The sequence below is a fragment of the Pelophylax lessonae genome, assembly GCF_965119305.1.
Source record: "Pelophylax lessonae genome assembly, chromosome: 1".
NCBI lineage: Eukaryota > Metazoa > Chordata > Amphibia > Anura > Ranidae > Pelophylax > Pelophylax lessonae.
Genome location: NC_138768.1, coordinates 274979242 through 275006109, shown reverse-complemented (window position 1 = coordinate 275006109; position 26868 = coordinate 274979242). Strand labels below are relative to the sequence as shown.

General features: G+C 42.4%; 1 protein-coding gene across 1 annotated transcript; it reads left to right on the top strand.

The window, feature by feature from the left end:
• DRG1 (developmentally regulated GTP binding protein 1) lies at positions 1-25781 on the top strand. Its single transcript, XM_082243892.1, has 9 exons — positions 1-133; positions 7168-7291; positions 10121-10296; positions 10377-10446; positions 10525-10694; positions 13983-14113; positions 14200-14367; positions 17186-17308; positions 25578-25781. The coding sequence occupies exons 1-9, from the start codon at positions 92-94 to the stop codon at positions 25675-25677; spliced, it is 1104 nt and encodes a 367-aa protein (XP_082100018.1). The 5' UTR covers positions 1-91; the 3' UTR covers positions 25678-25781.
• The last annotated feature ends 1087 nt before the right edge of the window (positions 25782-26868 follow it).

The following is a 26868-nucleotide window of genomic DNA, read 5'->3' as shown; positions in this document are numbered from 1 at the left end:
CTCTTTGCAAGTTGCTTACTGCGCCTGTGCGGTGGTGGTGCACCGTTTTCTGCCGGTTGGTCTGTGTCCGTTGAGCGAACCGTGAGCCACCATGAGCGGCACACTAGCCAAGATCGCCGAAATAGAGGCCGAGGTGATTGAGGGTGTATTGAGGGGGGAGGCCGGCGACACTTCCAGCTGTTGGCAGTAGAACGTAGGCCCAGCATGTGCTTCTGTGTACGGGACAGATGCCGGGCTCTGTCAGGCCAGAATGAAAGACGTGACGCTGAATTACCAAGGGCTCATTTAATTAAATTAGAACTGTCAAACTTTTTTTTTTTTTTTCCATTAGAACCAAGTAAGGAAGGGTTATAACTCTTGTCAGTTTTTTTTTTTTTTTGCCATTTGTGTCCCATTGGGGAGATTTCTGTTAACTTCCGGTCTGTCACAACAGGAAGTGATGGGAAATCCCTCCAATGTGCAGAAATCCCAGGGTGTCACCAGAACTAGCGTCCCTATCGGAAAATTTTCCCTCTAGGCCAGGCATGTCCAACCTGCGGCCCGGGGGCCGCATGAGGCCCCAAACTGCAGGCAATGCGGCCCACTGACCCCTGACAATTTATTTTTTTTGCTGGGGAGGAAGGAAGTTGGGTCGGGGGCATGGCCACAGTGGCTTCCAACTAACGGTAGGCAGAGGCTGCCTCGGAGGGGGGGGGGGGGGTGAGCATGTGCAGTGTTTCTGACTCCTACCACCATGATTCAAATAACTGAAGCGGTCATGGTGGTTAGAGTGTTCCTTTAATATCTCTCAGAACAAGTAAACCTCTGTATACTGATTCCATTTCATTTGATCATCTTCTAGTTGTGTTAAATTAGAGCAGGGGGCGCGCCGGCGGCATTTTATTACTTCTATACCTTAACTATAGTATATATTTTATATGCGGCCCGAAAAAATTTCTCTACACTCAATGTGGCCCAGAGAAGCCAAAAGGTTGGACACCCATGCTCTAGGCCCCTTTCACACATGGGAGTCCATCGGCGGACTCTGTTTTTCTCAGCAGGGGATTGATCCGCTGATCCCCCGCTGAGCAGGCGGATGGCAGCTCCCTCTTCGCTCTGTGTGCAGAGAGGGAGCTGTTAGGTCCCCCACTGTTCTCTATGGGGGAATTGGATGAGAACGGACCGTTTCCACCTGTCCAGATTTGACGGATCGGATCAGGTGTCAGCGGACATGTCTCCGCTGACATCCGATGCCCCATAGAGATGCATGGGGCATCCGTTCAGATCCGCCTGAAAAACTGACAGGTGGATCTGAACGGTCCGCATGTGTGAAAGGGGCCCTAATCTTGTTCTGGTGACAACCCAAAGTTTGAAAGTTTCACTTTCAGTGATGATGGCTAACAGGACAAATAGAGAGAATGAATCTTCCTAAGGGCTCTTTCACACGGGCGCTCCGATCAGATCCGCCTGTCCGTTTTTTAGGCGGATCTGATCGGATGCCCCATTCAGCCCTATGGAGCAGCGGATGTCATCGGTGACATGTCCGCTGACACCCGCTGCCATCCACATCCGATCCTGTCTGTGAAATCCGGACGGACGGAAACCCTATTTTCCATCCATCATGGGGATCGGATGAGAGCGGACAGGCGGTCCGCTCTCATCCGATTCCCCATAGAGAGCAGTGGGGCTCTGACACTTCCCTCTCCGCACACAGTGCGGAGACGGAGCTGTCATCCGCCGGCTCAGCAGGAATCGGCAGATCGATCCCCGCTGAGCAGAGCACGGACCGTGTGAAAGAGCACTAATGGGGACACACAAAGCAATAGAATTTCCGACAGGTAATCGCTCTCCATTCTGTAAAAAACAACAACAAAAAAAAAGTTTTGTGTTTAGTTAGATCTTTTTAAAAAGATCGATCTGAAAGATCTTCAATTAAAGCGGTATTAGGCTCGGTTCACACTGGTGCGACATGGGATCCGACTTGTGAGAGCACAAGTCGCATTACACATCAGATTAAACGTTTCCCTACGATAGCCTTCCTAACTGATCCGACACAACTCACTCCGACTTTAGAAAAGGTTTGTGCACTACTTTGGTCTGACTTTGATACGACTTCAATGCCACAGAGTGTAAAAAGTCACATTACGTCGCATCAAAGTTGGCCTGAAGTTGCAGGGCAAAGTCTGATAAGAAGCCGCGTGACTTTCATGTCGGAGCAGTGTGAATCTGGGCTTAAACCTAAAAGCAAGCATTTATTATATTGTCGTTTACCAATTCATAAAAGGGATGGCTGCTCTAGCTTTTTTTTTTTTAGGCTTTACTTCCTTTCATCTGGTGACATAGGCAGTAAGTCTGTTGTTTTTCAACAGAATAAGCTGTCCTGCAGATGTAGCAGAGGGATGAGACAAACCATTTAGCACTAACAGGGGTGCTTACAGTGAACTGCGTTTATGTAAAACCTTTACCTTAAAAGAAAAAAACTGTTTACTGTAACTGCTTTTAAAGTGGGAGCTGAAGTTTGGCTTCAATTTGTTAATATATTTAAATCTGCTAATACATCTAACGCCCCCCCCCCTCCCCCAGACTGTCAATGCTGCTGTCCAAAGGTGCCCCCTGTGCTCTTTCATCCAGTATGGGAGTACTGTAATGCAGGAGGTATGTTATTGGCCTGATCGCCCGCTGCTGCTCAGTGGAATATCTCAGAAACAGTGCACATTTCAGAGATATTCATTTTACCTACAGGCAAGCTTCATTGTAAGCATACATGTAGGTAAAAATAGCAGAAAGGTTGACTACCACTTAAAAGTGGAACTTTAGGCCAAAAATAAAAAAAAAAGGTGACGAGGCAGGATTTTTAATGCAGAAAATACATGCTTTGTCTCTTCTGCATTAAAGTTACCTTCTTGCCTGTCTGCCACATTGATGCCAAATGCATTCCCACCCCTGTAATGCGGAATCTGACTGAATGCCCGCGCATGCGCGGGAGTGACGTCACGCCCCCCCCCCCTTCTCCCTCCGGCCAATGAAAGCAGCATGCCATCCAAAGATGTCATTGGCCAGGCAGGGAGCTATAGGACTCCACATCACTGGAGCTGAGCGGAGTATAGTCCTGCTTTTATTGATTTGTAAGCTGCTATATATAATAGATTTTTGGTCTTGGATTTAATACCACATTTCATTCTTTGTGAGCCTCTAATACACAGGTGTCAAACACAAGGCCCGCGGGCCGAATGCGGCCCCCCAGGCCATTTCATGTGGCCCTCGCACCTCTCCTGCAGCTGCGGCACCCCCCTTGTCTCTGCCCCCACCTTGTCTCTGTAGTTGGCAGCAGAGGACAGAAATCCTTTGCCAGATCCTGCACTCCTATGTGCAGCAGCAGAAAGGCTCACCCCCCCCCCCCCCATCTCAGCAGTCCGCAGCAGAGAGGAGGCAGAACCACTCCTACAGATCCTGCACCTCTCTGCGCAGCCGCAACACCACCTTGCCTTTGCCTCCCCTGGTCTCAGCATTCGGCAGACTCTGGAAGCGGACTCCAGCCCTCCTCTGGTTCTCCTCCAGACCCTGCACTTCTTCCCAGATCCACCCGCATCTTCTTCCTGGCAGTAGCAAAATGTAAGAGGAGTGCATTGTGATGTAAGGAAAAGTGGGTGACTCTTGACTTCTGATGGTGTGGGGGCTCTTGACATCTCATGTAAAGGTGTAAGGGGGCGTGGGGTGCTCTGGACATCTAATCCTTGAGATATAACCGGCCCTTTGAGGGCAACCATAATGCTGATGCGGCCCTGCAATTAAATTGAGTTTGACACCCCTGCTCTAATAGCTGATTGACCTTTTTAACCCTTTGTTGGAACAGTGTTCAGATCTAATGTACAGCTGATAATGAAATCTGCCAGCACAGTACAGACAGTTAATTATGGTAAATATTACTCCACAGCCACCTCAACAGTACATGGCAAGGGAGAGCTTGGTAGGATATTTAAAGCCTAAGTGCAATCCAAATTACAAACAGAAAAATCCGCAAGAGGGACATACTGTAAAGCTACAAGTCAGTAGGATGGCTCCCTTGTGCTGATTCTTCTTCAGTTAATAAAAATTTTCCTTGGTCATGTAAACCCCCTCCCCCGCCATCGTTTTCAGCGGTTAATGCAACTTGTTGTTGCAGGCTCCCATCACGACAGACAGACTGTCCATCCAGCTCCACTATTCATGCTGTACTAACTTCTATGAATCGAGGTTGGGGCTATCAAATTTCTGCCCATCCTCCATTCTTAGAGGGCTTTCCATTCATAGAAGCTATAGTATAGCTTCTATTAATGATGGGACTGGGCAGAAACAGCAACCATAGTCTTGGCTGTACCAACCCCTGCCACTCTAGAAGATTATGGCACCAAGGGGTGGGGGAAGCAGACGGAGGAAGACTTTCACTAAAAGAAGTGGAGTCGGCACAGGGGACGTATACCAACTGACTGTAGGTCATGTCCCTTGTACTGACTTTTCTGTTTGTGATTTTGTCTGCACTAAGGCCTTTAACCACTTCCCGCAAACAGAAGTACCTATATGTCAGCTTGATGAAGTGTTTGTACCAGGGTGATGCCTGCAGCTGCAGGCATCAACCCGGCACCGTTTTTTAGAGCCGACGATCGGCTTTCTGGTGATAACCCATGCGGCTCATTAGCCATCACAGGGACTGAGAGGGGATGCCCTCCCGCCACTCTGCCCTGGTCTGCTGCTGTCCCACCAGGAAACCCCAACGACCAGCCGACACGTCTGCTGGCTGGTCAGTGTCCCCAACAAAGCCAGATTCAGCTTCGATCAGGTCTCCGATAAAGTAACCAGGAGGCTACATCACTTCGGTTTATTCGGCTGCCAATGGAGCCAATTTAAAAAAAATAGCAGTATTCAAAAACACAGACTTTGACGTTTTGAATACTTTTTAAGTGTAAAGGAGGGATTTGGGGCCTTTTAGACCCCAGATCCCTAAATAAAGAGTACCAGTCACTGTCTATTACTGTCACAAGGGATGTTTACATTCCATGTGACCGCAATAAAAGTGATCAGATTTTTTTTAAAGGAACAGTAAAAAAAATTAAAATAGAGAAAAAATAAATACAATTTGTAAAGTGCTCCCATCCCCGTGTACCAAAGAAAACGCATAAGTAAGTCGCTCCTGCAAATGTATACTGTGTTCAAATCACATAAGTGAGGTATTGCCATGATCGTCAGAGTGAGAGCAATAATTCTAGCAAAAGACCTCCTCTGTAACTCTAAACGAGTAACCTTTAAGAATTTTTAAAGCGTCGCCTGTGGAGATTTTTAGGTACCGTAGTTTGTCGCCATTCCACAAGTGTGTGCAATTTTAAACCGTTACATGTTAGGTATCTGTTTACTTGGCTTGACATCATCTTTCGCAATATACAAAATAATTGGGCTAACTTTACTGTTTTTATTTATTTTATTTATTTTTTTCGATGGAGTGTAATTTTTCCAAAAAAATTCAGTATGAAAGACCACTGCGCAGATACAGTGTGACAAAAAAAATATTGAAATGACCGCCATTTTATTCTCCAGACTCTGCAAAAAAAAAAAAAAATGTGTGTGTATATGTGTGTGTGTGTGTGTGTGTGTGTGTGTGTGTGTGTATATATATATATATATATATATATATATATATATATATATATATATATATATATATATATATATATATATATATAAATAAAGTTTTTAAGTAATTTTCCAGCAAAAAACACTGGTTTTAACTTATAGACGACGTGTCAGAAATAGGCGGACTTTCAGTCATCTTTTTTAATCTTTCATGCTATCAAATCTACTGCCCTTGTTGTTTTAGCTTTGGAAAGTATAACATTTATTTTAGTGGCAGTAAATACCTAATATTTGCTACTTCCACTTTTTGTTCTTGAATTCCACCTTGGCGAGTGATGTGTTTTTAGAGCACTCGCACTAAATCTTGGGATAGAATCTTTTTAGGTATAGTTTTTTTTTTTTTTTTTTAATTCTCTCACTCTTGTGCAAGTTTTCAAGCGGGGGGGAGTTGAGGAGGGCTGAGGGAAGTATCAGGAAAGCGCGTAGGCTGGAGGGGGCTGGATGAGGGCGGAGATAGGAGTACAATGTCACCCGGTTGCGCATGTGCAGTAAGCAGAACGCTTCCAATTCGATGTGTACTGGTTACTATAGCAGTGGCAGCGAGCTGGCCCTGCTATATCAGCATGTAAACAAAGGGCTGCGCTACTATAGTAACCTGAATACATTGTAGCAGATGTGCTCTGCTTACTGTGCAGGCTTGATCGGGAGCCATTATACTGCGCATGCCTGAGATTTCATGGGTCAGCGAGGTGGCGTAACACAGGCTATTGAAGGAAAACTGCAGCCATGGCTTCAATTGCCCTCAGTAAACATGGCTGCTCACACAAGAAGTGTGGGGAATGAGAGACGAGCAGTTTGACAGGTAAAAAGTTATGGTAACAAAACATACGAGTTCCTAATAACGCTTTAAAATGTTAGAACTACATACTGTTGTATTTTTTTGGATTATGTGTGTTTGACTGCAGTTCCTCTTTAAGTGGTTAAAGTATTCCTGGATATATCTAACTAATCTTAAAACTGCTCCTTCCCTTTTTCTAACTTGTATGCTAACTAACCTGTAGCAGAAAGATGTGTATGCTTAGTGTACCTATTTTCAGGCTGCTCTGGTCCGTTCACATGATCGACTCCCCTGTGTCAGCAGTCAGCTGCTTCAGGGGAGAGAAGGGAGTGCCGTCAGCGGATGGGCCTTTCGTAAGCCTATGGGTGATGTCAACGCTCAAGCAATTACCAGCTGTTGTCGAGTGCTCTCTCCTCGCCCTTGCAACTGGCGCTGGCTGACATAGGGGAGACCACGTGACCGGAGCAACCTGAAAATAGGCAAGTATGCAGATCTATCTTCCACAGGTTAATAGTTAGTATGGATGTTAAGAGGAGGCAGGGAGCAGTTTTAAGATAGTTCCTGAAATTCTACTTTAAGCAAGTAAAAAGCACTTAAAAAGGTAACCAGCATCCTTCTTTTTTTTTTTTTTTGGTGTTATGGTATGAGACTGGGAACTTTTTAAGAATTATAAATCAGGTGTTTTTCCAGTTTGGCGCAATAATGGAAATACATTTAAGGTGACCATTCTGCTTTTTACCTTCCAGATGGCCCGGACTCAGAAGAATAAAGCTACGGCACACCACCTTGGGTTGCTGAAAGCTCGTCTAGCTAAACTCCGACGAGATCTGATCACCCCCAAAGGAGGTGGAGGAGGAGGTCCTGGTGAAGGTAAATTAATGGCTTGGTGCTGACCATAATTTAATCTTTCTTGTCTGCATCTATATTCCATTCGCTGATGAGGAGAATATTTTAATTTTATTAAGGAGGAGCTCCAGGCTCCTTCATAAAAAAATTAAAAGTCAACAGCTACAAATACTGTAGCTGGTGACTTTTAATATTAGGGCACTTACCTGTCCAGGAATCCAGCGCTGTCCTCACATGAGCAGATTTTTTAAATCAGCGATCGGGTGCTGGCACCGCCATCTTGTCTAAGGGAAACCAGCAGTGAGGCCTTGCGGCTTCGCAACTGGTTTCCTACTGCGCATGTGTGAAGCGTGCTGTTTTTTGTAGATTGGTTGGCGGAGCTTCCCCTTTTGGGTGGAGCTCCACTTTGAATTTTCATAAACTATACATAAAAAACAATTTTATTTATCTTCATAGTCACTGAGTGGCATACGCTATAGCATGTCATTCAAATGACATAGGGAGTTATGCAGCAGTCCCCAACCTTTTTGACACCAGGGACTGGTTGCATGGAAGAAAATTATGCCAGGAGGAGGGGGGATGCGTTTTTTTTTGCAGGAAATTCGTTGGGGCAATGGCTGGTGTTGGCACTTCAATCATCACGGCCCATGGTTGATATGGTGTCAGAATAATTGAAGTGCATTATTTCTATTACATTGTAATATAAAATGAAATAGTTCAAATCACATAATGGAGAATCAGTGGGAGCCCTGAGCATGTCACTTGACACCGTCACCTGCCACCGGACGCAGCTTGTCAATTGCCACGTCGCCTGCCACCAGATGAAGCTTATCACTTGCCACGGCGCTTGCTACTTGCCTCATCCCCTGCCGCTAGATGTGGCTTGTCACTTGCCATGTCCTGTTGCCAAAAAGATAAGGGTTCGCTGCTGTAGGGGGACATTGCTTGGAGAGCATGGGAGTTTTGCAGCCAGAGATGTTTTTTTCTTTTTTTTTTTTTCATTTTAACAATACTTGGTGATTTATTGGAGGAGTCGGGTTGGGTTGTAGTTGAACCTGCTACTTCAACTGATGTGGGCAAAGTGCAGGTTGACTCTGATGTCTTTTTTTACCTGAGATATGCTAGACAAAGTACATAATAAAAGCAGACAAGTCTACATGATGGTGGACCCAAGTATGTGCTGTAGAAAGAAGAAGAGTACAGGATGTACCCCTACTCCTGGAAGATTTGGTCATTCAAACTGAATGCTAGTCAGAGAGGGCAGGCAGTGAGAGATGATATAATCTCTCTGCTGCACAGTGAGGGCAGAACTGCGGTGATACAGGGCGGACGGTGAGAGATGACGTCATCCCTTGCTTGCCTGCCCACCTGCTTGCGGCCTGGTGGTTGGGGACTCCCATTTTACAGCGGTGGTATCTAGAATTGGTATTGGCCTCAGTTACTATTGGTACCTGCCCTGAAATCATTTAGGCTCCATTCACACCTGGGCGTTTTTGAGTGTTTTTCAGCTCCAAAAACGCTCAAAAAAAAGTTCCAAAACGCCCAACAAGTAAAACCCCATTCATTTAAATGGCCTCTGTTCACATCTGAGTGTTTTGCAAAATGCCTGTAGCTGAAAAAAGTACATGAGCTTCTTTTTGGGCTGATTACCAGCGTTTTTGATAGATGTCAATGCCTGCCTCAAAAAACATCTGAAAAACGTGGTAAAACGCTACGCTCAAGTGTGAATGCAGCCTAATAATGTATCCATATATTTTTTTTTAATAAAAGGTTGTCCAGTGTTACAATAGTAGTTGAGATTGGAAGGAAAAAAATAGACGTTTGCTCTTTGGCATTGTTATTTAGAGGCCTATGCTAGCATGCTTCCTCTCTTCTCCATGTCCAGTCATGCCCCTGATGTGGCCAATTTTGAATTTTTTGTGGGGCAATGTGGAAATTAGAAGCTCAGTGTGTGAAAAAGATCCATGTGGGTTTGCTTGGACCTGATCTCCATCACCAGTTTTAGTGCAAGTTGTGTTTTAAACCCTAAGTGTAGCTAAAATAAAAATCAGAAAAATCAGCACAAGGGGCTTGACTTGCAGTCAATAGGCTATCTCCTGTGTTGATTATTCTTCCATTTAAAAATATCACAAATTTCAGTTAGAAACATTCCTCTGTTCATGGACCACATGCCCCAATGTCTTCCCCACCCCCATGTGTACTTTGTTTGGCTGGTTTTTAACCCTTCCCTACTCTATCTTAGACAAAAAAAGTTTTTTTAAATTTAATTTTAGATGAGCTTTAATATTTTCCACTGCATGGAACCGTACCGGCTCGGCACGCTTTTGTGCTTTTCCACTGCGGTACCGCATGGTATAGGGTCGGAACGGTTCAGTACGGTACGGTATAGGTTTGCTTTTCCACTGCATGGAACCGAACGGTACGGTACGGCTCTGAAAAAACAGTACCTACTCGATTGTGGTTCCAACAGGTACCAAACTGGTACCATATCCCACAATCCTTTGCATGCAGTCACTACTATCCACTGATTGGTCAGAGAATCACACCCACCCCGTTGTTATCCCACCCACTTAACTTTAGTACTACTTTAGTGGAAAAGCAAACCTATACCGTACCGAACCGTTCCGACACTATACCATGCGGTACCAGCAGTGGAAAAGCAAACCGGGCCAAGCAGGGCCGAGTAGAGCCGAGCCGGTACTAGCCGGTACTTGCAGTGGAAAAGTGCCATAAGTTTTCTCTGTTGATCATTGACCTGATTTTCTAAGAAGTGTACCTATTGGTATGCACAATGTATTGATACATGATCTTTATGTAAAAAGTATGTTTCAAACAATGACTCCTTTCTGGTAGGTTTTGATGTTGCGAAGACTGGCGATGCTCGAATAGGGTTTGTAGGATTCCCTTCTGTAGGGAAATCAACGCTTCTCAGTAACTTGGCTGGCGTTTATTCTGAAGTGGCAGCCTACGAGTTCACTACTCTGACCACAGTTCCTGGAGTTGTGAGATACAAGGGAGCCAAGATTCAGGTACAGATAAAGTAAAGAGGCATTGCTGAATGTCACCCAAATGGCATTGCTCTATTGTAGAGTGTTATTTGTTTTGACAGCTACTCGATCTCCCTGGAATTATTGAAGGAGCTAAGGATGGTAAAGGCAGAGGCAGACAGGTCATTGCAGGTGAGCTAGTTATTATTACCCATTCATGTATTGCTTCTACGGTGGGCAGTTTATCATTTGTTTTTATTTTTTTAACAGTGGCACGCACTTGCAATTTAATCCTTATTGTCTTGGATGTGTTGAAGCCACTGGGACATAAAAAGATCATTGAGAATGAACTGGAGGGTTTTGGTATCAGACTAAACAAGAAGCCGCCAAACATTGGGTTCAAGAAGAAGGACAAAGGTGGCATAAATCTTACAGCAACGGTATGTTGTAGTTGCGAACGCACATATAAATCTTGTATCATGTCATATTGGCATAATACTTGGTTTTTATAATCTTGATGCCAGTTATGGACATAGATTATTTTTTTACACACTTTTTAACTGCTTAGTATTCAAGAAATATAAAAACCAAACTTTTCCATCCATGGAATGCTACTGTTCATATCAACCAGATTCGATTTCTGCGGTCATTTCTCTACCCATGTTAGAAAATGAGAGCAAAGTTCTGTATATGCCAAGTACAACATATCCATTTTCTATCTTCCAGAGTACATCTGATAGGTCTGTAGAGTAGGCCGCGTGTGGATATCTGCCCACTAATTAAGCTATTAGTATTGACTTAAAGCGGAGTTCCAGCCATTTACTCACCTGTCCAACGGTCCAGCGATGCGGCCGCCGGAAGCCTCGATCCTCTCCCTCGGCGCCGGCATCACTGCTGTGGGCACCCGGCTGTAACAGTTTGCGGCTTCACAGCCGGGTACCCACTGCGCATGCGCGAGTCGCGCTGCGCGCCGTGATTGGCCGGCAATCTTCTGGGACCTCTGACGTGTCCCAGAAGATTGCAGGGAGGGAGGGGGAGAGGAGAACTTCCGCTCAGGGCGCCGCGGCGCTCCGAGCGGAAGTGGGAGCGGGTACCTGTCAAAACTAGGTACCCGCTCCCCCCCCAAAAAAATGACATGCCAAATGTGGCATGTCGGGGGGTCAGGACTCCCTAAAGCGGAAGTTTCACTTTTGGGTGGAACTCCGCTTTAAGAGGACAGGGACACAAGTGGCAGTTACACAGTGAGAGTTGATTGGAGGATAAGTAAACCCTACAGATAGATGTGCTTTGTTCACATTTCATGACTGAGGTTTACAACCACTTAAAGAAACGGTAGCATTCCCTCTTTCTGTATTTCGGCCGTTTGCAGACTGAACGATTATTTGTCAGTCAAAAGCGAGTTTGCCACTAACTTACAGAATAAACTCTTTTACATAATCGTTTTCATGGTCATAATGATCGTTCAATAACATGCACAATATGAGTCAGAATATTATTTCCGTTTCAATTTTACCATACGCATAAAAACTTTTGTAGAAACGATAAAAGTTTTCGCTATGGATTCATCGACATTAGCCGGGCACATGATCGAAATCATCGGTAAACTTGTGTTCACTAACGGCCCGATTTTCGAACGATCTTTCCTAAAACAACCATTTTCGGCCGAAATTCTGTGCGTGTATGGCCAGCATAAGTGTGGCCCAAATATTTAGATGAAGTGGAAAGGGGGAAAACCTCTGTAGACTTATTGCTATATCCTTTTTGGGAGATTACTTCTCACTCCCTGTCTTTTTGGTGGGTTTCCAGACAGAACAGGAAGTGAGGCGCAACTCCCCAGTTTCTCAGACAGCAAAAGAAACCCTCATTTTTTTTTTTTTTCAATTTCTATTATATTTTAAATTTATCCAACACACAAAAAGGAAACAACACATAAAAATTCTTTGCAGAGGTCCAAGATTGTCCAAATTGTAACCACTTCAGCTCCGAAGATTTACTCCCCTTCATTACCAGGCTATTTTTTGCGATACGGCACTGCGTTACTTTAACGGACGGTTGAGCAGTCATGCGACGCTGTACCCAAATAAAATGTGTCCTTTCCACACCCCCCCAAATTGTGGTATGTGATCACCTCTGCGGTTTTTATTTTTTGCGCAATAAACACAAAAAAAAAGACAATTTTAAAAAATATATATATTTTTTTCTTTCTGCTATAAAACATGTCCAATAAAAAAAAATGTAAAAATTCAGTTTTTTTCATAAATTAAGGCCAATATGTAATTTGCTACATATTTTTGGTAAAAAATTCCAGTAAGCATAGGTTTGCGCAAAAGTTATAGCGTCCACAAACTATTGGAAATTTTTAAGGAAATTTTATTTATTTTTTAATTTTACTAGAAAAACTGCTATATTGCAGCGGACAGTCGGGACACTGACACTTTTGACACTTTTTGGGGACCAGGGACACCAATACAGTGATCAGTCCTAAAATAATATGCACAGTCACTGTACTAATGACACTGGCTGGGAAGGGGCTAAAATCGGGGGGGATCAAAGGAATATATGTGTTCCTAGCTTGTGCTTTACTAAACTGTGGGAGGTGCTTGTACTGCCGTTCTGCCTGTGTAACGAATAATCTGGTACCAGCAAGCATACAGTCTGTGGTACACACTGATCGGCTCCCGTTGTGATTTAGTCTGTGGTACACACTGATCGGCTCCCGCTGTGATTTATTCAGGCTGCTGCCTGGGTGCCTCCAACGCGAAAGTGCTGGATCATGTACTACGTTATCCAGCACAGCAGAGCCACCTTGCCGCTGTGTGTGTGTGTGTGTGTATGTGTATATATATATATATATATATATATACACAGTATACGGTCGGTAAGCGGTTGATAAGTATTCTGTTTGCCATAAATTATTATGTTTACAGTCAAGAAGAACATAAAAAGACATATTTTAGAAAATATCCTGTTTCCTGACAAGGGCTCAAGACTGTAAGGAGTTGTAGAAAAATATGAAAACCATAACAAAGATAACCAGAATGTGAAGCAAAACACTGTGTTTATCGGTATTTCCTAATGGTTGGGGAAGATTAGTAATGCTAGGTTCACATCTGTTCGGTTGCAGTTTTCAGGCGCATTTTGTGTTTTTGAACATGCATTTTTGATGCATTTTAAGTTTGTTTTTTTTTTTTTTTTTTGTTTTTTAATCTCTTTAATAAACTGTGTATAACTGGTTAAGGAGTGGGCCAGGAAACCGGCCACCGCATCCTTAACAGATGACTTATTAGCTGTCGGAGTGTTAAAAAAAAAAAGAAAAAAGTCGCTGACAAAATGTCAAGAAAACGGCATGGCCTCCCCCCCCGAATCCAAACCAGACCCTTCTTCCCAGTATGCAGGTCAGGAAAGGAAGGGCAGGAGCGACACCCCCCCCCCCCCCAAAACTATACCAGCCCACATGCCTTATTTTCTTTTGTGTGGGGTTTCCCCTCAAAATAAATACCAGACCCATAGCTCAGAATCTGAGGAAAGTTGTGTTTTGTGACACACCGGAGTTTATTCATATATGGATAGGTTTGCTTTAAAGCATCAAGCTTAAAAATAAATAAAGCAATACACATTATCGATCGCCTTGCCATTGTTGCTTTACTTTTCGTTTTTTTTTTTTTTTTTTTTTTTTTCAAACCATATATGTACAATTTTTATTAACAGTTTATTTTTTTTTTTTTTAGTGTACTCAAAGTGAGTTGGACCTTGAGACTGTAAAGAGCATCTTGGCAGAGTATAAAATCCACAATGCAGATATCACACTACGCAGTGATGCCACAGCTGATGACTTGATAGATGTAGTTGAAGGAAACCGGTATGTGTATAGACAATTGGCTACATGATACATAATGTAAGCACTCTCATTCTTTTATTCATTTAATCGTAATTTGTGTTTTCTAGGGTTTATATTCCTTGCATCTATGTGCTAAATAAAATTGACCAGATTTCCTTGGAAGAGCTAGATGTGATTTACAAAGTGCCACACTGTGTCCCAATTTCTGCCCATCATCGCTGGAACTTTGATGATCTTTTGGAAAAAATTTGGGATTACCTGAAGTTGGTTCGAATGTGAGTAAAATTTGCTTTGGGCTCTAGAGAGGTTTAGGCCTCATTCACACCATAAGTGCTTAAAAATTGATGGAAAAACTGTGCAGATCTTACTTGGAGAGCCATGAGTTTACATCAGTTTTCATGCATGTGAAGGACTGTGCTAAAAGATAATATAGTAGTAAATGGTACCTACTGTATATTGGGAAATATTGTTGGCGCAAAGCTGACTTTTATGGTACCAACGTAAGCATTCCAATCATTTTTTAAAATATTTTTATTATAAAAAGACACAATTATATCTTAGAAAAAGACACATTGCTAGCTCTCTCAAAAAGACTGGACTAGTATTTATCCATAAAACAATGCTGTCAAACACCACAAAACAAATGGTGTCATTTTAAACCTATACATCCAGTTCCTCCATATCGGTGCCCATCATTCTGTCCATCTCATCGGTGCCCAACATTCTTTCCCCTTTATATTTGCCAGCCATTCTTTCCTCCTCATCTGTGCCCGCCACTCTGTCACCCACCATTCTGTCATCCTCCTCTAAGCCACCAATCTGTTCTCCACTATCATTGTCTCCCACCATTCTTTCCTCCTTGTGTGAGCCATTTAGACCCCCGCCATCAGTGCCCAGCAACATTCCCCCTTGCAGCAGTCATACTGGAGCGGCAGCATTATCCCAACCAGGATCTGATGTGAGGGCAAAATAGGCAAGCAGCATAGACCCATAGCACTGCTTTACTTTCCTTTCCACTTCTTGTCATACATGATAATGCAATGGGGCTGTCATTTTTGTCTGTATTTCAGTGCGGAGCTGCAAAATGCAGACCTGCTGCATAATCCTGCACCATTCCACACAGGACATCACACCTGCGTCTTGGTTTGACAAAAGACACATAGAAAACAACTTTTTTTTTGTGTGTCTTGTAGAGGCCTGCAATTTTGCGGTCTCTTCACATGGTGTGAACAAGTCCTTAGACATGCGTCTAGATCTCCCTTGCCTCTGAAGCCCTCTTCCCCAGCTGCACTGATCACCCCCTCCTGTCCACCATCTGCTTCTCCCTGGTTGCCCCCTTATTTGTGGCCCTACTGTCGAGACACCGGGACAGATGTCACCACTCTGCTCTTTTTTTTCCACTGCCTGTCACATGGAGTGCAAAGCAGTGCTGTATATTTCCTTCAGTTTAGGTGCAAAGCCATGTGGGAAACTGAAGACATGCTGTATAATTCTGCACAGCTTCGTACCGCACATCGCAACTGAGTTTTGGTGTGAACCAGACACATAAACAATCGTTTTCTAGGTGTCTTGCAGAGACCTGCGTTTTTCTAATGCAGAAAAATGCAGGTCTCTGCACATGGTATGAATGAGCCTTTAGTCAAGTTAAGTATAGCCTTGTATCTACAGTATCTATAAGACATATATAAGATGGCTCAGAGAACGACTTAAAATCAATTAGAAGAATTTGACATGCACAAAAAGTATGGAGGTTAACTACTTTAGGACCAGCCATTTTAATGCAGTGGCTGAGTGGCCATCTTTAAATGTCTTTTTTGGTCACACTGTCCAGTGCCACTTGGGATTGCTGTGATTGGATACAGAAATCACAAATGTAAAGAATGCCTGTGATTGCATTTGTAAATATCACAGCCATTAAAGCAGAGTTCCAGACGTTTTTGTGTTTTATTAAAAGTCATCAGCTACAAAAAGTGTAGTTGCTGACTTTTAATAAACGCACACTCACCTGTCCCAGGATGCGGCCACCTGCTCCTGTCTGTGGAGCTGGCATCACTAGTGTGGGCACCCGGTTGTAACAGCTTGCGGCTTCACAGCCAGGTGCGTACTGCGCGTGCGTGAGCTGCGTGTCCTGAATGGCCGGGCAATCTTCTGGGACCTGTGACGTGTCCCAGAAGATTGCAGGGAGAGGAGAACTTCCGCTCAAGCTGCCTAGGTGGCCTGAGCGTAAGAGGGAGCAGGTACCTGTCAAAACTAGGTACCCAATCCCCCCCTTCAAAAAAATGAGATGCCAAGTGTGGCATGTCAGGGGGTCGGGAGTACTTAAAGCAGAAGTTCCACTTTTGGGTGGTACTTCGCTTTAAATACAGGCAACGAAAGGTCTGTACCTTGTGATCACTTTGACCAATCACAGCAATGACAACAAGTGCAACCACTGCAGCCAGTTCTCCCCTTCCTGCCACACAAAGCTGTTGTGGGAGGAAAGGGATTGCTGGCTGCTCTTCGCAGCCAGTGTTACAGTTCACAAATCACATTGCCCCATTGCAGTGACAGCATTTTTAGTGTTGCTAAATGTAGGCAACAACTTACCTTTCATTCTGGAGTGACTGCTTTACAAAATGTGGCATGTCAACACGTGTAATAATTCCATATTCGGGAGGAGTAGCAGAATGTGTTGTGTAACCTATGCTGTGTATGTGCGGGGAAAAAATTCCTATTTAATTTACAAAATTTTCCAAAATAATGCCCTGAGATATGGCTTAATGGGTGAGTTTGGTTTTATTAAGTATTCAAAATTAAAAAGCATTTTTGATTTGTATTGCTCACACAGTGTAGTTTTGGATACGGTGAGGTCAGACAGGAATGTTTTCCTGAACACTTTCTCTCTTGTGGAATGTAATGTTCCCTGGCCTAGTAAGCACCACATCAACTTGGTATGGAACCCACTGAAAAGGCTTGTTCTTTTCAGAAGTAGAAATGATTCATCTTGTATTTGATGAGGATTTGTAGCTATTGAGACCATACTGTGTTTTTTTTTTTTTTTTTTTTTTCAGCTTTTTTCAAATTTTACCTATGGTTTTTTTTTTTTTATTTTAGTTACACAAAGCCAAAGGGACAGTTGCCTGACTATACTTCTCCAGTTGTCCTTCCTGACTCTCGCACAACTGTGGACGATTTCTGCACCAAAATTCACAAAAACATCATGAAAGATTTCAAATAGTAAGTACTGAATATGGCGTTATTTAGCTTTGTTTCAAACACTATTTACCTTATTCCAATATAAAATGTTGATCTTATGCAATCCTCTAATAATACATTGCAAAGTCAGAAGTAAACACCAAAATGAGTTTAGGCATTTCCAGGAAGGTTTACGGTTAGTGTTACAACATATAAAGACTCTGTAGCCTATTCTGTACTTCCAACCTTGTGGCAGCAGTTTGGGAAGACCCTTCTTTGTTCCAGCGTGATTTCCCCAGTAAACAAAACCAGATTCACAGACATGGTTTGAAAGGTTTAATATGGAGGGACCTGAATGTCTATTACTACCTCTGCTATAAATTGGAACACAGATTCTGAGGCCAAGTAGTTTCATACATCAGTTCTTGACCTCACAAATGTGCAAATACTCTTTTTTAATTGAATGGGTATGTATTACAACAGATGCTCCAAAATGTGTTGAAAGCTTTCCTACATGATTTAGAGGTGGGAGGGATGATATAATCCATTTTGGAAATAGATGTCCAACAAGCTCATATAGGTGTGATGGTCAGATATCCACAAACCTTTGAATATATATATATATATATATATATATATATATATATATATATATATATATATATATATATATATATATATATATATATATATATATATATTCCACAGAACTTTACAGCTGGGTAACTTTTCCCATAACATTTAACCACTTCTGGATGTTAAAATCGTTTTTTTTTGTTAGAAAATTACCAAGAACACCCAAACATTATATATATATATATATATATATATATATATATATATATATATATATATATATATATATATATATATATATATATATATATATATATATATAATTTTAGCAGAGACCCTAGAGAATAAAATGGAGATTGTTGCAATATTTATCACACCGTATTTGCGCAGCGGTCTTACAAACCCCTTTTTATTTTATTTTTTTTTGGAAAAATGCACTTTTCTTTTTTAGGAAAAAAATTAAAAATACAGTACAGTTAGCCCACTTTTTTTCTATAATGTAAAAGATAATGTTACGCCGAGTAAATAGATACCCAACATGTCATGCTTCAAAATTGCGCACACTCGTGGAATGGTGACAAACATTGGTACCTAAAAATCTCCATAGGTGACACTTTAGAAATGTCTACAGGTTACCAGTTTAGAGTTAGAGGAGGACTAGGGCTAGAATTATTGCGCTCGCTCTAACGGGTGGTTTGAACACCGTTTACATATGTGGGTGCGATTTGCGTATGCGTTCTCTTCTGCGCGCGAGCTAACGGGGACAGGGCGCTTACATTTTTTTTTTCCCTATTTATTTTAGCTTTTATTTTTACACTGTTTTTTTTAAAAAAAAAAAAACAATGTGATCACTTTTATTCCTATTACAAGGAATGTAAACATCCCTTATAATAGAAATAAGCATGACAGGACCTCTTTAATGTGAGATCTGAGGTCTTTTTGACTTCAGATCTCAACATCCACACTAAAAAAGAAAAAAAAAAAAAGTGTTTTTATGATGAAAAAAAAGGGCTCTTTAAATCTGTTGCTCTGGTCCTCCCAAGGCCAAAGTCGAGTGGGGGCCATCTTGCCCTCACTCGACTTCCTGCCTGAGGGGACAGCGGACCAGATCATTTACCCCGCTACCGACGGATCCGGTAAGCGAGGAAAACGACCGGGAATCGGCGGGAGGGGTGCACCTCTCCCGCCACCCATAAAGGTGATCCCGCTGCAAATCCGCCGCTGGGACCACCCTTATGTTAAAGTGGACCGCCCGCAGTTTGACGTTCAATACCGGGGTTATGTCAGCAGATGGCTGCCATAAACCCGGTATTTTTTTAAAGTACCGATGTAAAACTGCAGCGGGCGGTCCGTAAGTAGTTAAATGGTAACTGCACTCTTGTTGGGGAAAAAAAATACCTCTCTCTGGGTGATCTATGTACATTGCAAGGATGTTAACAAACTTTGTTGCAGATTCCTACTTTTTTTTTTTTTTTTTTTTATATATATATATATTGAAGGAATAGCTGTTTGTCTGTCTGTGTCCATTTGCTAAGTGAGTCTGTATTTTATAATTCTGAATCAGCTGCTGCACCCACAGAGCTCTGAGGGAAGTGGCAGGGTCTGCATCCCTTTAAACGTGACTTCCTTTTGGGATTACTTCACAAACAAATTCCACATTTCAAGTGCAGGGGATGCCACAAATCTGACTTGTATCTTATTGCAGACTTCTCACAAGCAGGAAATTACATTTTCAGGGGGTATTTCATGCACTAGCTGTGTACAGAGCACCTCCAGGTAGCCATATTGCATTGCATTTTACAAAAAAATTACAACACTGCAGATTGGAAAGGTAATTTTTAATAACATTCAATTACAATATTACTTGTATACGCTATAATCATTTTCTTGTACAAAAGTTTTTTTTTTTATTTTAAGAAAAGGCATAAACGTACATCAAAACAAGGCATATGTGTACAATATAGAAAAAACAAATGGAAAGCATGAGACAGGTCACAGCAAAACAGGATGCAGACACAGAGCGTAAGCCAAACTTTAAATCAGTGTAGGTCAAATAAAGTATATCAGCAAAAAAAACATTCGACAGGGACCAAAAGTCCCCCCTAGTGACACATAGTGCAAATAGAAACAACAGGAGAAGTCGTCCCAGAGCGTTCCAGGAAGCAAACGTAGGCATGGACTGAAAGTACCGAGCCAGGGAAGAAAGCAGCACAGAGAGACAAAGGAGGAAGAGGGAAAAGAAGGGGTGAGAAAAGGAGACAAAAAAAAAAGAAACGACAATAAGAGGACTAATGAGAGGAGGAGGAGAAGGAAGAGAGAACGGGTACTGCGGGGCGAGCGTCCAGGGGGTATCAAAGGGAAAGAAGAGTGGTCTGAAATCTGGAGGGGGCAACAGTCGAGATCCAGGGGTCCCACACCTTAAGAAATTTATCATGGGTATCAGAGACTATGGCTGTCAATTTTTCATTAATTAGAATATCATTCATACGGTTTTTGACAGCCTCAAAACTAAGCAACGGGGTCTTCCATGATCGGGCAATTGTCAATTTCGTAGCTGTAAACAAATGCTGGGCCAACTGACGTTGCTTACGGGTCAAGTCAGGTATAGGTTTACATAGAAGCGCCTCATACGGGTCTCTCCTCAGGGTGACCTGAAAAAGATTGCGGAGCAAAGCATAGATCCTGATCCATAATCTGCGCACCTTGGGGCATGTCCACCAAATATGTGCCATGGTTCCCTCCTGAGTGCATCCACGAAAACACAAGGGAGAATACGCAGGTATAAATTTTGCCAGCCTGGCTGGGGTATAATACCATCTGTAGAACACCTTATAAGCATTTTCTAGAATCAAAACATTTCGGGAACATTTTGAGAGAGCTGCCGTCATGTGCTGCCAGTCCTCCTTGTCCAACTTACTTCCCAATTCCAGTTCCCAGTTAGAATGATAGGCCGTGAAAGGGGGGTGTATCGCAAGAAACAATAGAGGCATATAGGAGGGATATGAGTCCCGGTGAGTGGGGTCAAGCCCTACAGAGGCTTTCAAAGGGCGTGAGCGTATAGGGTAAAGGTTTATGCTTAACGAGTTGCTGAAGGAAACTGTGGAGTTGCATATATCGATAATGTTCCCGCAAGGGTATATCATGTGAGGAGCGGAGGGCCCCAAAAGGGAGTATCCTTGTAGGTGTAAATAACGAGTGGATATCCACAAAGCCATGGTCCGTCCACCACGAAAACAGACGTGGGTTATCAAGGCCATGGGGAAACAGGGCAAGGAAAGAGCCGCAACAGAGGCAAATGGGGGGGAAATCAAATTGGCCGAATATTTAACGGAGTCCCAGAGGCGAAGTGAGTGGAGGCAAGGACATAGGTCTGGCGGACGAAATTTAGGTGGCCCATAACGGCATTTGGAACGTGTCGTGCAAATGAGAGAGAGGGGCTATGGATGCCGCAGTGTAGTATGCCCATAGATTCGGGACCGAGAACCTTGGAACCTTAGAAATTCCCTCTACCTTGACTAAGGTCTCTGTTCCAGCTGAAGAAAAGCAACCCTACAGCATGATGCTCCCACCCCCATGATTCACTGTTGGTATGGTGTTCTTTTGGTGATGTGCAGTGTTGTTTATGCGCCAAACATATCTTTTGAAACATTTTGGCCCCATGCACACGGGGCATTTTTAACGCCGCTGTAAGTAGCGTCAGGCGTTTTCTTTTTGCAGCCTAAAAACGCACCTCCATGTTCTATGGCCTCATGCACACACAGACGTTTTTGAGCCGTAAGTGGCCTAGGCGTTTTTAAGCTGCAACAAGAACCCACGGCCTGCGCGTTCTGAGGACCAGCGTTACAGCTGTAAAAACGTCTGACCCTGCTAAAGGCTGAATAACGTTGCTTAACGTGCGTTAAACCACGTTATACGTTTTTTTTTTTTTCTTCCATTCAAAATCAATGGTTCCCTATGGGAGTCTATTGATTTGAATGGAAGTCGCACCGCAAGTCGGATCCGACTTGCGCTGTGAGAATCTTGAGGGGGAACTCCACGCCAAAATGGGAAAAAACGGCGTGGGGGTCCCCCCAGGTTTCAAACCAGGCCCTTCGGGTCTGGTATGGAATTTGAGGGTAGCCCCACGCCGAAAAAACAGCGTGGGGTCCCCCCCCAAAATCCATACCAGACCCTTATCCGAGCATGCAGCCCGGCAGGCCAGGAAAGGAAGCCCCCTTTAACAAGGGGGGGGGCCCCCCCCAGATCCCGGACCCCCTTCCTATGTGAATGGGTATGGGGGTACATTGTACCCCTACCCATTCACCCCATAAAAGGCAGTGTATGTGAATAAAGACAGGAGACGTTTTGGATATTTTATTTAAAATCTTCATCCGGTTTTCTCCACTCCGGTCTTCTCCTCCACTCCGGTCTTCTCCTCCACTCCGGTCTTCTCCTCCACTCCGGTCTTCTCCTCCACTCCGGTCTTCTCCTCCACTCCGGTCTTCTCCTCCACTCCGGTCTTCTCCTCCACTCCGGTCTTCTCCTCCACTCCGGTCTTCTCCTCCACTCCGGTCTTCTCCTCCACTCCGGTCTTCTCCTCCACTCCGGTCTTCTCCTCCACTCCGGTCTTCTCCTCCACTCCGGTCTTCTCCTCCACTCCGGTCTTCTCCTCCACTCCGGTCTTCTCCTCCACTCCGGTCTTCTCCTCCACTCCGGTCTTCTGATCTTCTCCTCTCTGCTCTTTTGCTGTCCGCTCTTCTGCCCTTGGCTCTTCTTCTTCCTCCGGTCCTCCTCCGACGATGTCTCCGGTGATTATGCCGGTCTCCGCAGCTTAATATATAGCCATTAGGGGCGTGGCCTCTCGACGATGTAATCGGGAGCCCCCCCCCCAACGTTAAGGGCATGTGGCCTGGTGTGGTCCGGGGGGGTGGGGCCGCTCGCTCGTCCCCTTTCCTGGCCTGCCGGGCTGCATGCTCGGGTAAGCGTCTGGTATGGATTTTGGGGGGAGGGGCCCCACGCCTTTTTTTTTTTTTTTTTTTTTTTTTTTGGCGTGGAGTTCCCTCTCTCACAGCGCAAGTCGCACCGCAAGTCGGATCATCCTGATCCGACTTGCGGTGCGACTTCCATTCAAATCAATAGGCTCCCATAGGGAACCATTGATTTTGAATGGAGGCAGAAGAAAACGCTGCTAAAAGCAACGTGGAAAAACGTGCAATAACGCAAATGGAAAAAGCTACTGAAAGCATGTTTTTACAGCTGCTTTTTCCGGCGTCAGAACTAACTTTGACGCACATTTTTTCTAACGCCCCGTGTTCATGGGGCCTTACCCACATGCTTTTGGGAGACTTCAGATGTGTTTTTGCAAAATTCAGGCGGGCTTGGATGTTTTTCTTTGTAAGAAAAGGCTTCCATCTTGCCACTCTGCCCCATAGTCCAGATATATAAATAATACGGGAGATTGTTGTAACATGTACTTGCCAGATATTCCTGCAGCTCCTTTAATGTTGCTGTAGGCCTCTTGGTCAGTTTTCTTCACGTCTTTTCATCCATTTTGGAGGGACATCCAGTTCTTGGTAATGTCATATTTTCTCCACTTGATGACTGTGTTCCATGGTATATATAATGCCTTGTAAATTCTTTTGTACCCTTCTCCTGACTGATACCTTTTAACAATGAGATCCCTCTAATGCAGTCTGCTGCCTCCTTAAAATATAGTCAAAGACTATATAAAGGTAGAAGAGAAATAAGGGAATTGGCGCTGCCTTATGAAGGTGATTATAAATAAGGGTAAAAATGTATATAATATGTGTAATGATAAAAATAGAGGAGTAAATATAGAACAGAACTAATATACAAAGTATAAAAAATGTATGACAAGAGTGTGGGAATGACACTGTCTACTATAAGTAGGTATATGTTAAGACAGAACAAAATGTAAAGGTATGCACAAAGATCAATAAATAGATATCAAATATGGCACAGAAGATTAATGATAATCCTAAAATATGAATATAATGTGACAAAGTGCAAACCTAATAAGGTGTAGAATTCAATGGTGAATAAAGTGACTGTGTGCATAATTAGGGTACAATAAAGTGCAAGCATCAATAATGTAGCAGTAAATCAATACTTAAAGTGACCAGTACAAGTACAGTGGAACCAATAAATTGGAAATAAATGGGGTCCAATAGGTGCAAATATAAATAATGTAGCAAATGAATCAATATATAAGGTGACTAGTGCAAGTATAATGAAACACAAATATGTAAGGTGACTTGGTGACAGCAAAAAAGCTATGTTGTATCAAAAAATAGGTGGTGAATAATAAAAATGAGCGAAGGTGATCCAATAAAGTGACGAAGTGATCAATTTAGTCCATATAAATGACAGAAGTCGTCTTATGGGTTACTGGAATAAACCCCGTGGTGAGTGGTAGGTGAGGTGCTCAGTTCCCCTATAATAGGTAGCCCACTCACCAGAAATACCCACCCCACACAGGGGTAAAGAGCAGGTATATAGATAGTGGAGTAAATCACTCTGATGGGTCCTGGTCCTCTCCGGGGGTCCTGGGATACGAATATATCAAAGGTGTGCCCAGTAAGGCTCCAGAATGGTTCCCACAGGGATGCCCAGGTATCGGGGAGGTCCGCTCAAGTATTATAAACCGCTCCAATGACAGCCAGGTGTATCGGGACAGGGTGTAGGCAGATGGGTCATATAAGGCAAAAAAGGCCAATAGTGTGATACAGTTTTAAATGTTTTATTCATATAGATACATAGAAAATGGGTACTCACAATCTCTCAGTAAAAGCGAGCATGTAACAGGTAATGAAACGCAATGCGTTCCACGCAATTGCCGGAACCGGAAGTGCTGCGACGGTGCTGTACGCATTTCGTAAGCATACGTCTTCAGTATTTTTCAGCATATTTTTATTATTCACCACCTATTTTTTAAAATGTACAGCATAGCTTTTTTGCTGTCACCTTACATATTTGCATTTCATTATACTTGCACTGGTCACCTTATATATTGATTAATTTGCTACATTATTTATATTTGCACCTATTGGACCCCATTTCCAATTTATTGGTTCCACTGTACTTGCACTGGTCACTTTAAGTATTGATTTACTGCTACATTATTGATGCTTGCACTTTATTGTACCCTAATTATGCACACAGTCACTTTATTCACCATTATATTCTACACCTTATCAGGTTTGCACTTTGTCACATTATATTCATATTTTATGATTATCATGAATCTTCTGTGCCATATTTGATATCTATTTATTGATCTTTGTGCATGCCTTTACATTTTGTTCTGTCTTAACCTATACATACTTATAGTAGACAGCGCCATTCCCACACTCTTATACATTTTTTATACTTTGTATATTAGTTTTGTTCTATATTTACTCCTATTTTTATCATCATACATATTATATACATTTTTATCCCTATTTTAACAGGGGTGTAGACTTTTTATATCCATTGTGTGTGTGTGTGTGTGTGTGTGTGTGTATATATATATATATATATATATATATATATATATATATATATATATATATATATATATATATATATATATAATATCTCTATCCACCACACACCTGTGTTCCATTATTTATTATATAAATACGTGTGTGTGTGTGTGTGTATTTTTATATATATATATATATATATCCACCACATCTATGTTTTACCCTCTGTCATTAAAGGGTTAAAATATAATTTTTGCCTTTCTCCACAGTGCCTTAGTATGGGGATCCTCTGTCAAGCACAACCCACAGAAGGTCGGTAAAGATCATGTCCTAGAAGATGAGGATGTTATTCAGATTGTGAAGAAATAATTCTGACCTTCCTCCCACATTTTATCATTTGCTGTTATCACATATGTTAAATATTGTAGCCTGTTCCCCCATTTGTAAATATCAGTGTGTCAATAAATTCTGTTAAACATTGTATTTTGTTAATTGTCTGGGAGGAAAATTGAGATGATTTTTGAGGTTACATAGTACTTCTGGAGACTGAGCTGTTTTGACTCCTTTTAATTTTCATGGTACAAGTTAAAGGAGGCCTTTCCTTACGTTTTGGATAGTAAAAGCTAATCTATAACTTTTAGTGAAATTTTAATTTGTTTGTTTGGACCAAGCTGGTCCAAATTAACTATTTACTTCACTAAGACATGCAGTGTCTCTCTGTGCTGTATGAAGCCTCAGTTACATACAGTATATAGCACTGTGTTCCAGCAGTAGGATGGACATTTCCTGTCCCACACCTGTAACAAAATTGAATGGGGCTTAACGCTGCTTTGCATTTTCTAAATGAATATAAAGCATCCTTTGGCCAAGGCAGAGAGGTGAGCGAATTATGTTTACAATCTCAGCCAATCAGAGAAAGCTTATATTCAGAAAATCCAACACTCCCAGTAAATGGCTGAGCAGCATTCAGCCTGACTCAATTTTGTTCCAGGTATAGGATGGGTAATTCCCATTCCACTGCTGGAACACCGCAATGTATACTGTATGTAGCTGGGGCATACATTTCATACTGTGCTGAGAGCTGCTGCATGTTTTAGTGAAGCAAATCGATCGTTTGGACCAACTAAATACATTTCACTGAAAACTAGAGCTTTAACGATTTTATTCACTTGTGTTTTTTAATTGTTTAAATATTACAAATACAACAATTACAGCTGTGTGTTAAGGTTCTAAGGATACAGGCGTGTGTGTGTGAGATAGATATATATATATATATCTATCTATCTATGTGTGTGTGTGTATGTATATATATATATATATATATATATATATATATATATATATATATATATAATGTCCCTCTCAAAAAATTAGCATATTGTGATAAAGTTCATTATTTTCTGTAATGTACTGATAAACATTAGACTTTCATATATTTTAGATTCATTACACACAACTGAAGTAGTGCAAGCCTTTTATTGTTTTAATATTGATGATTTTGGCATACAGCTCATGAAAACCCAAAATTCCTATCTCAAAAAATTAGCATATTTCATCCGA

Coding starts and splice junctions, on each gene's coding strand:
- DRG1 (XM_082243892.1), top strand. CDS start 92: ATGAGCGGCACACTAGCCAAGATCGCCGAAATAGAGGCCGAG. Junction 10,297..10,376: donor ACAAGGGAGCCAAGATTCAG/GTACAGATAAAG, acceptor TTGTTTTGACAG/CTACTCGATCTCCCTGGAAT. Junction 17,309..25,577: donor ATCATGAAAGATTTCAAATA/GTAAGTACTGAA, acceptor CTTTCTCCACAG/TGCCTTAGTATGGGGATCCT.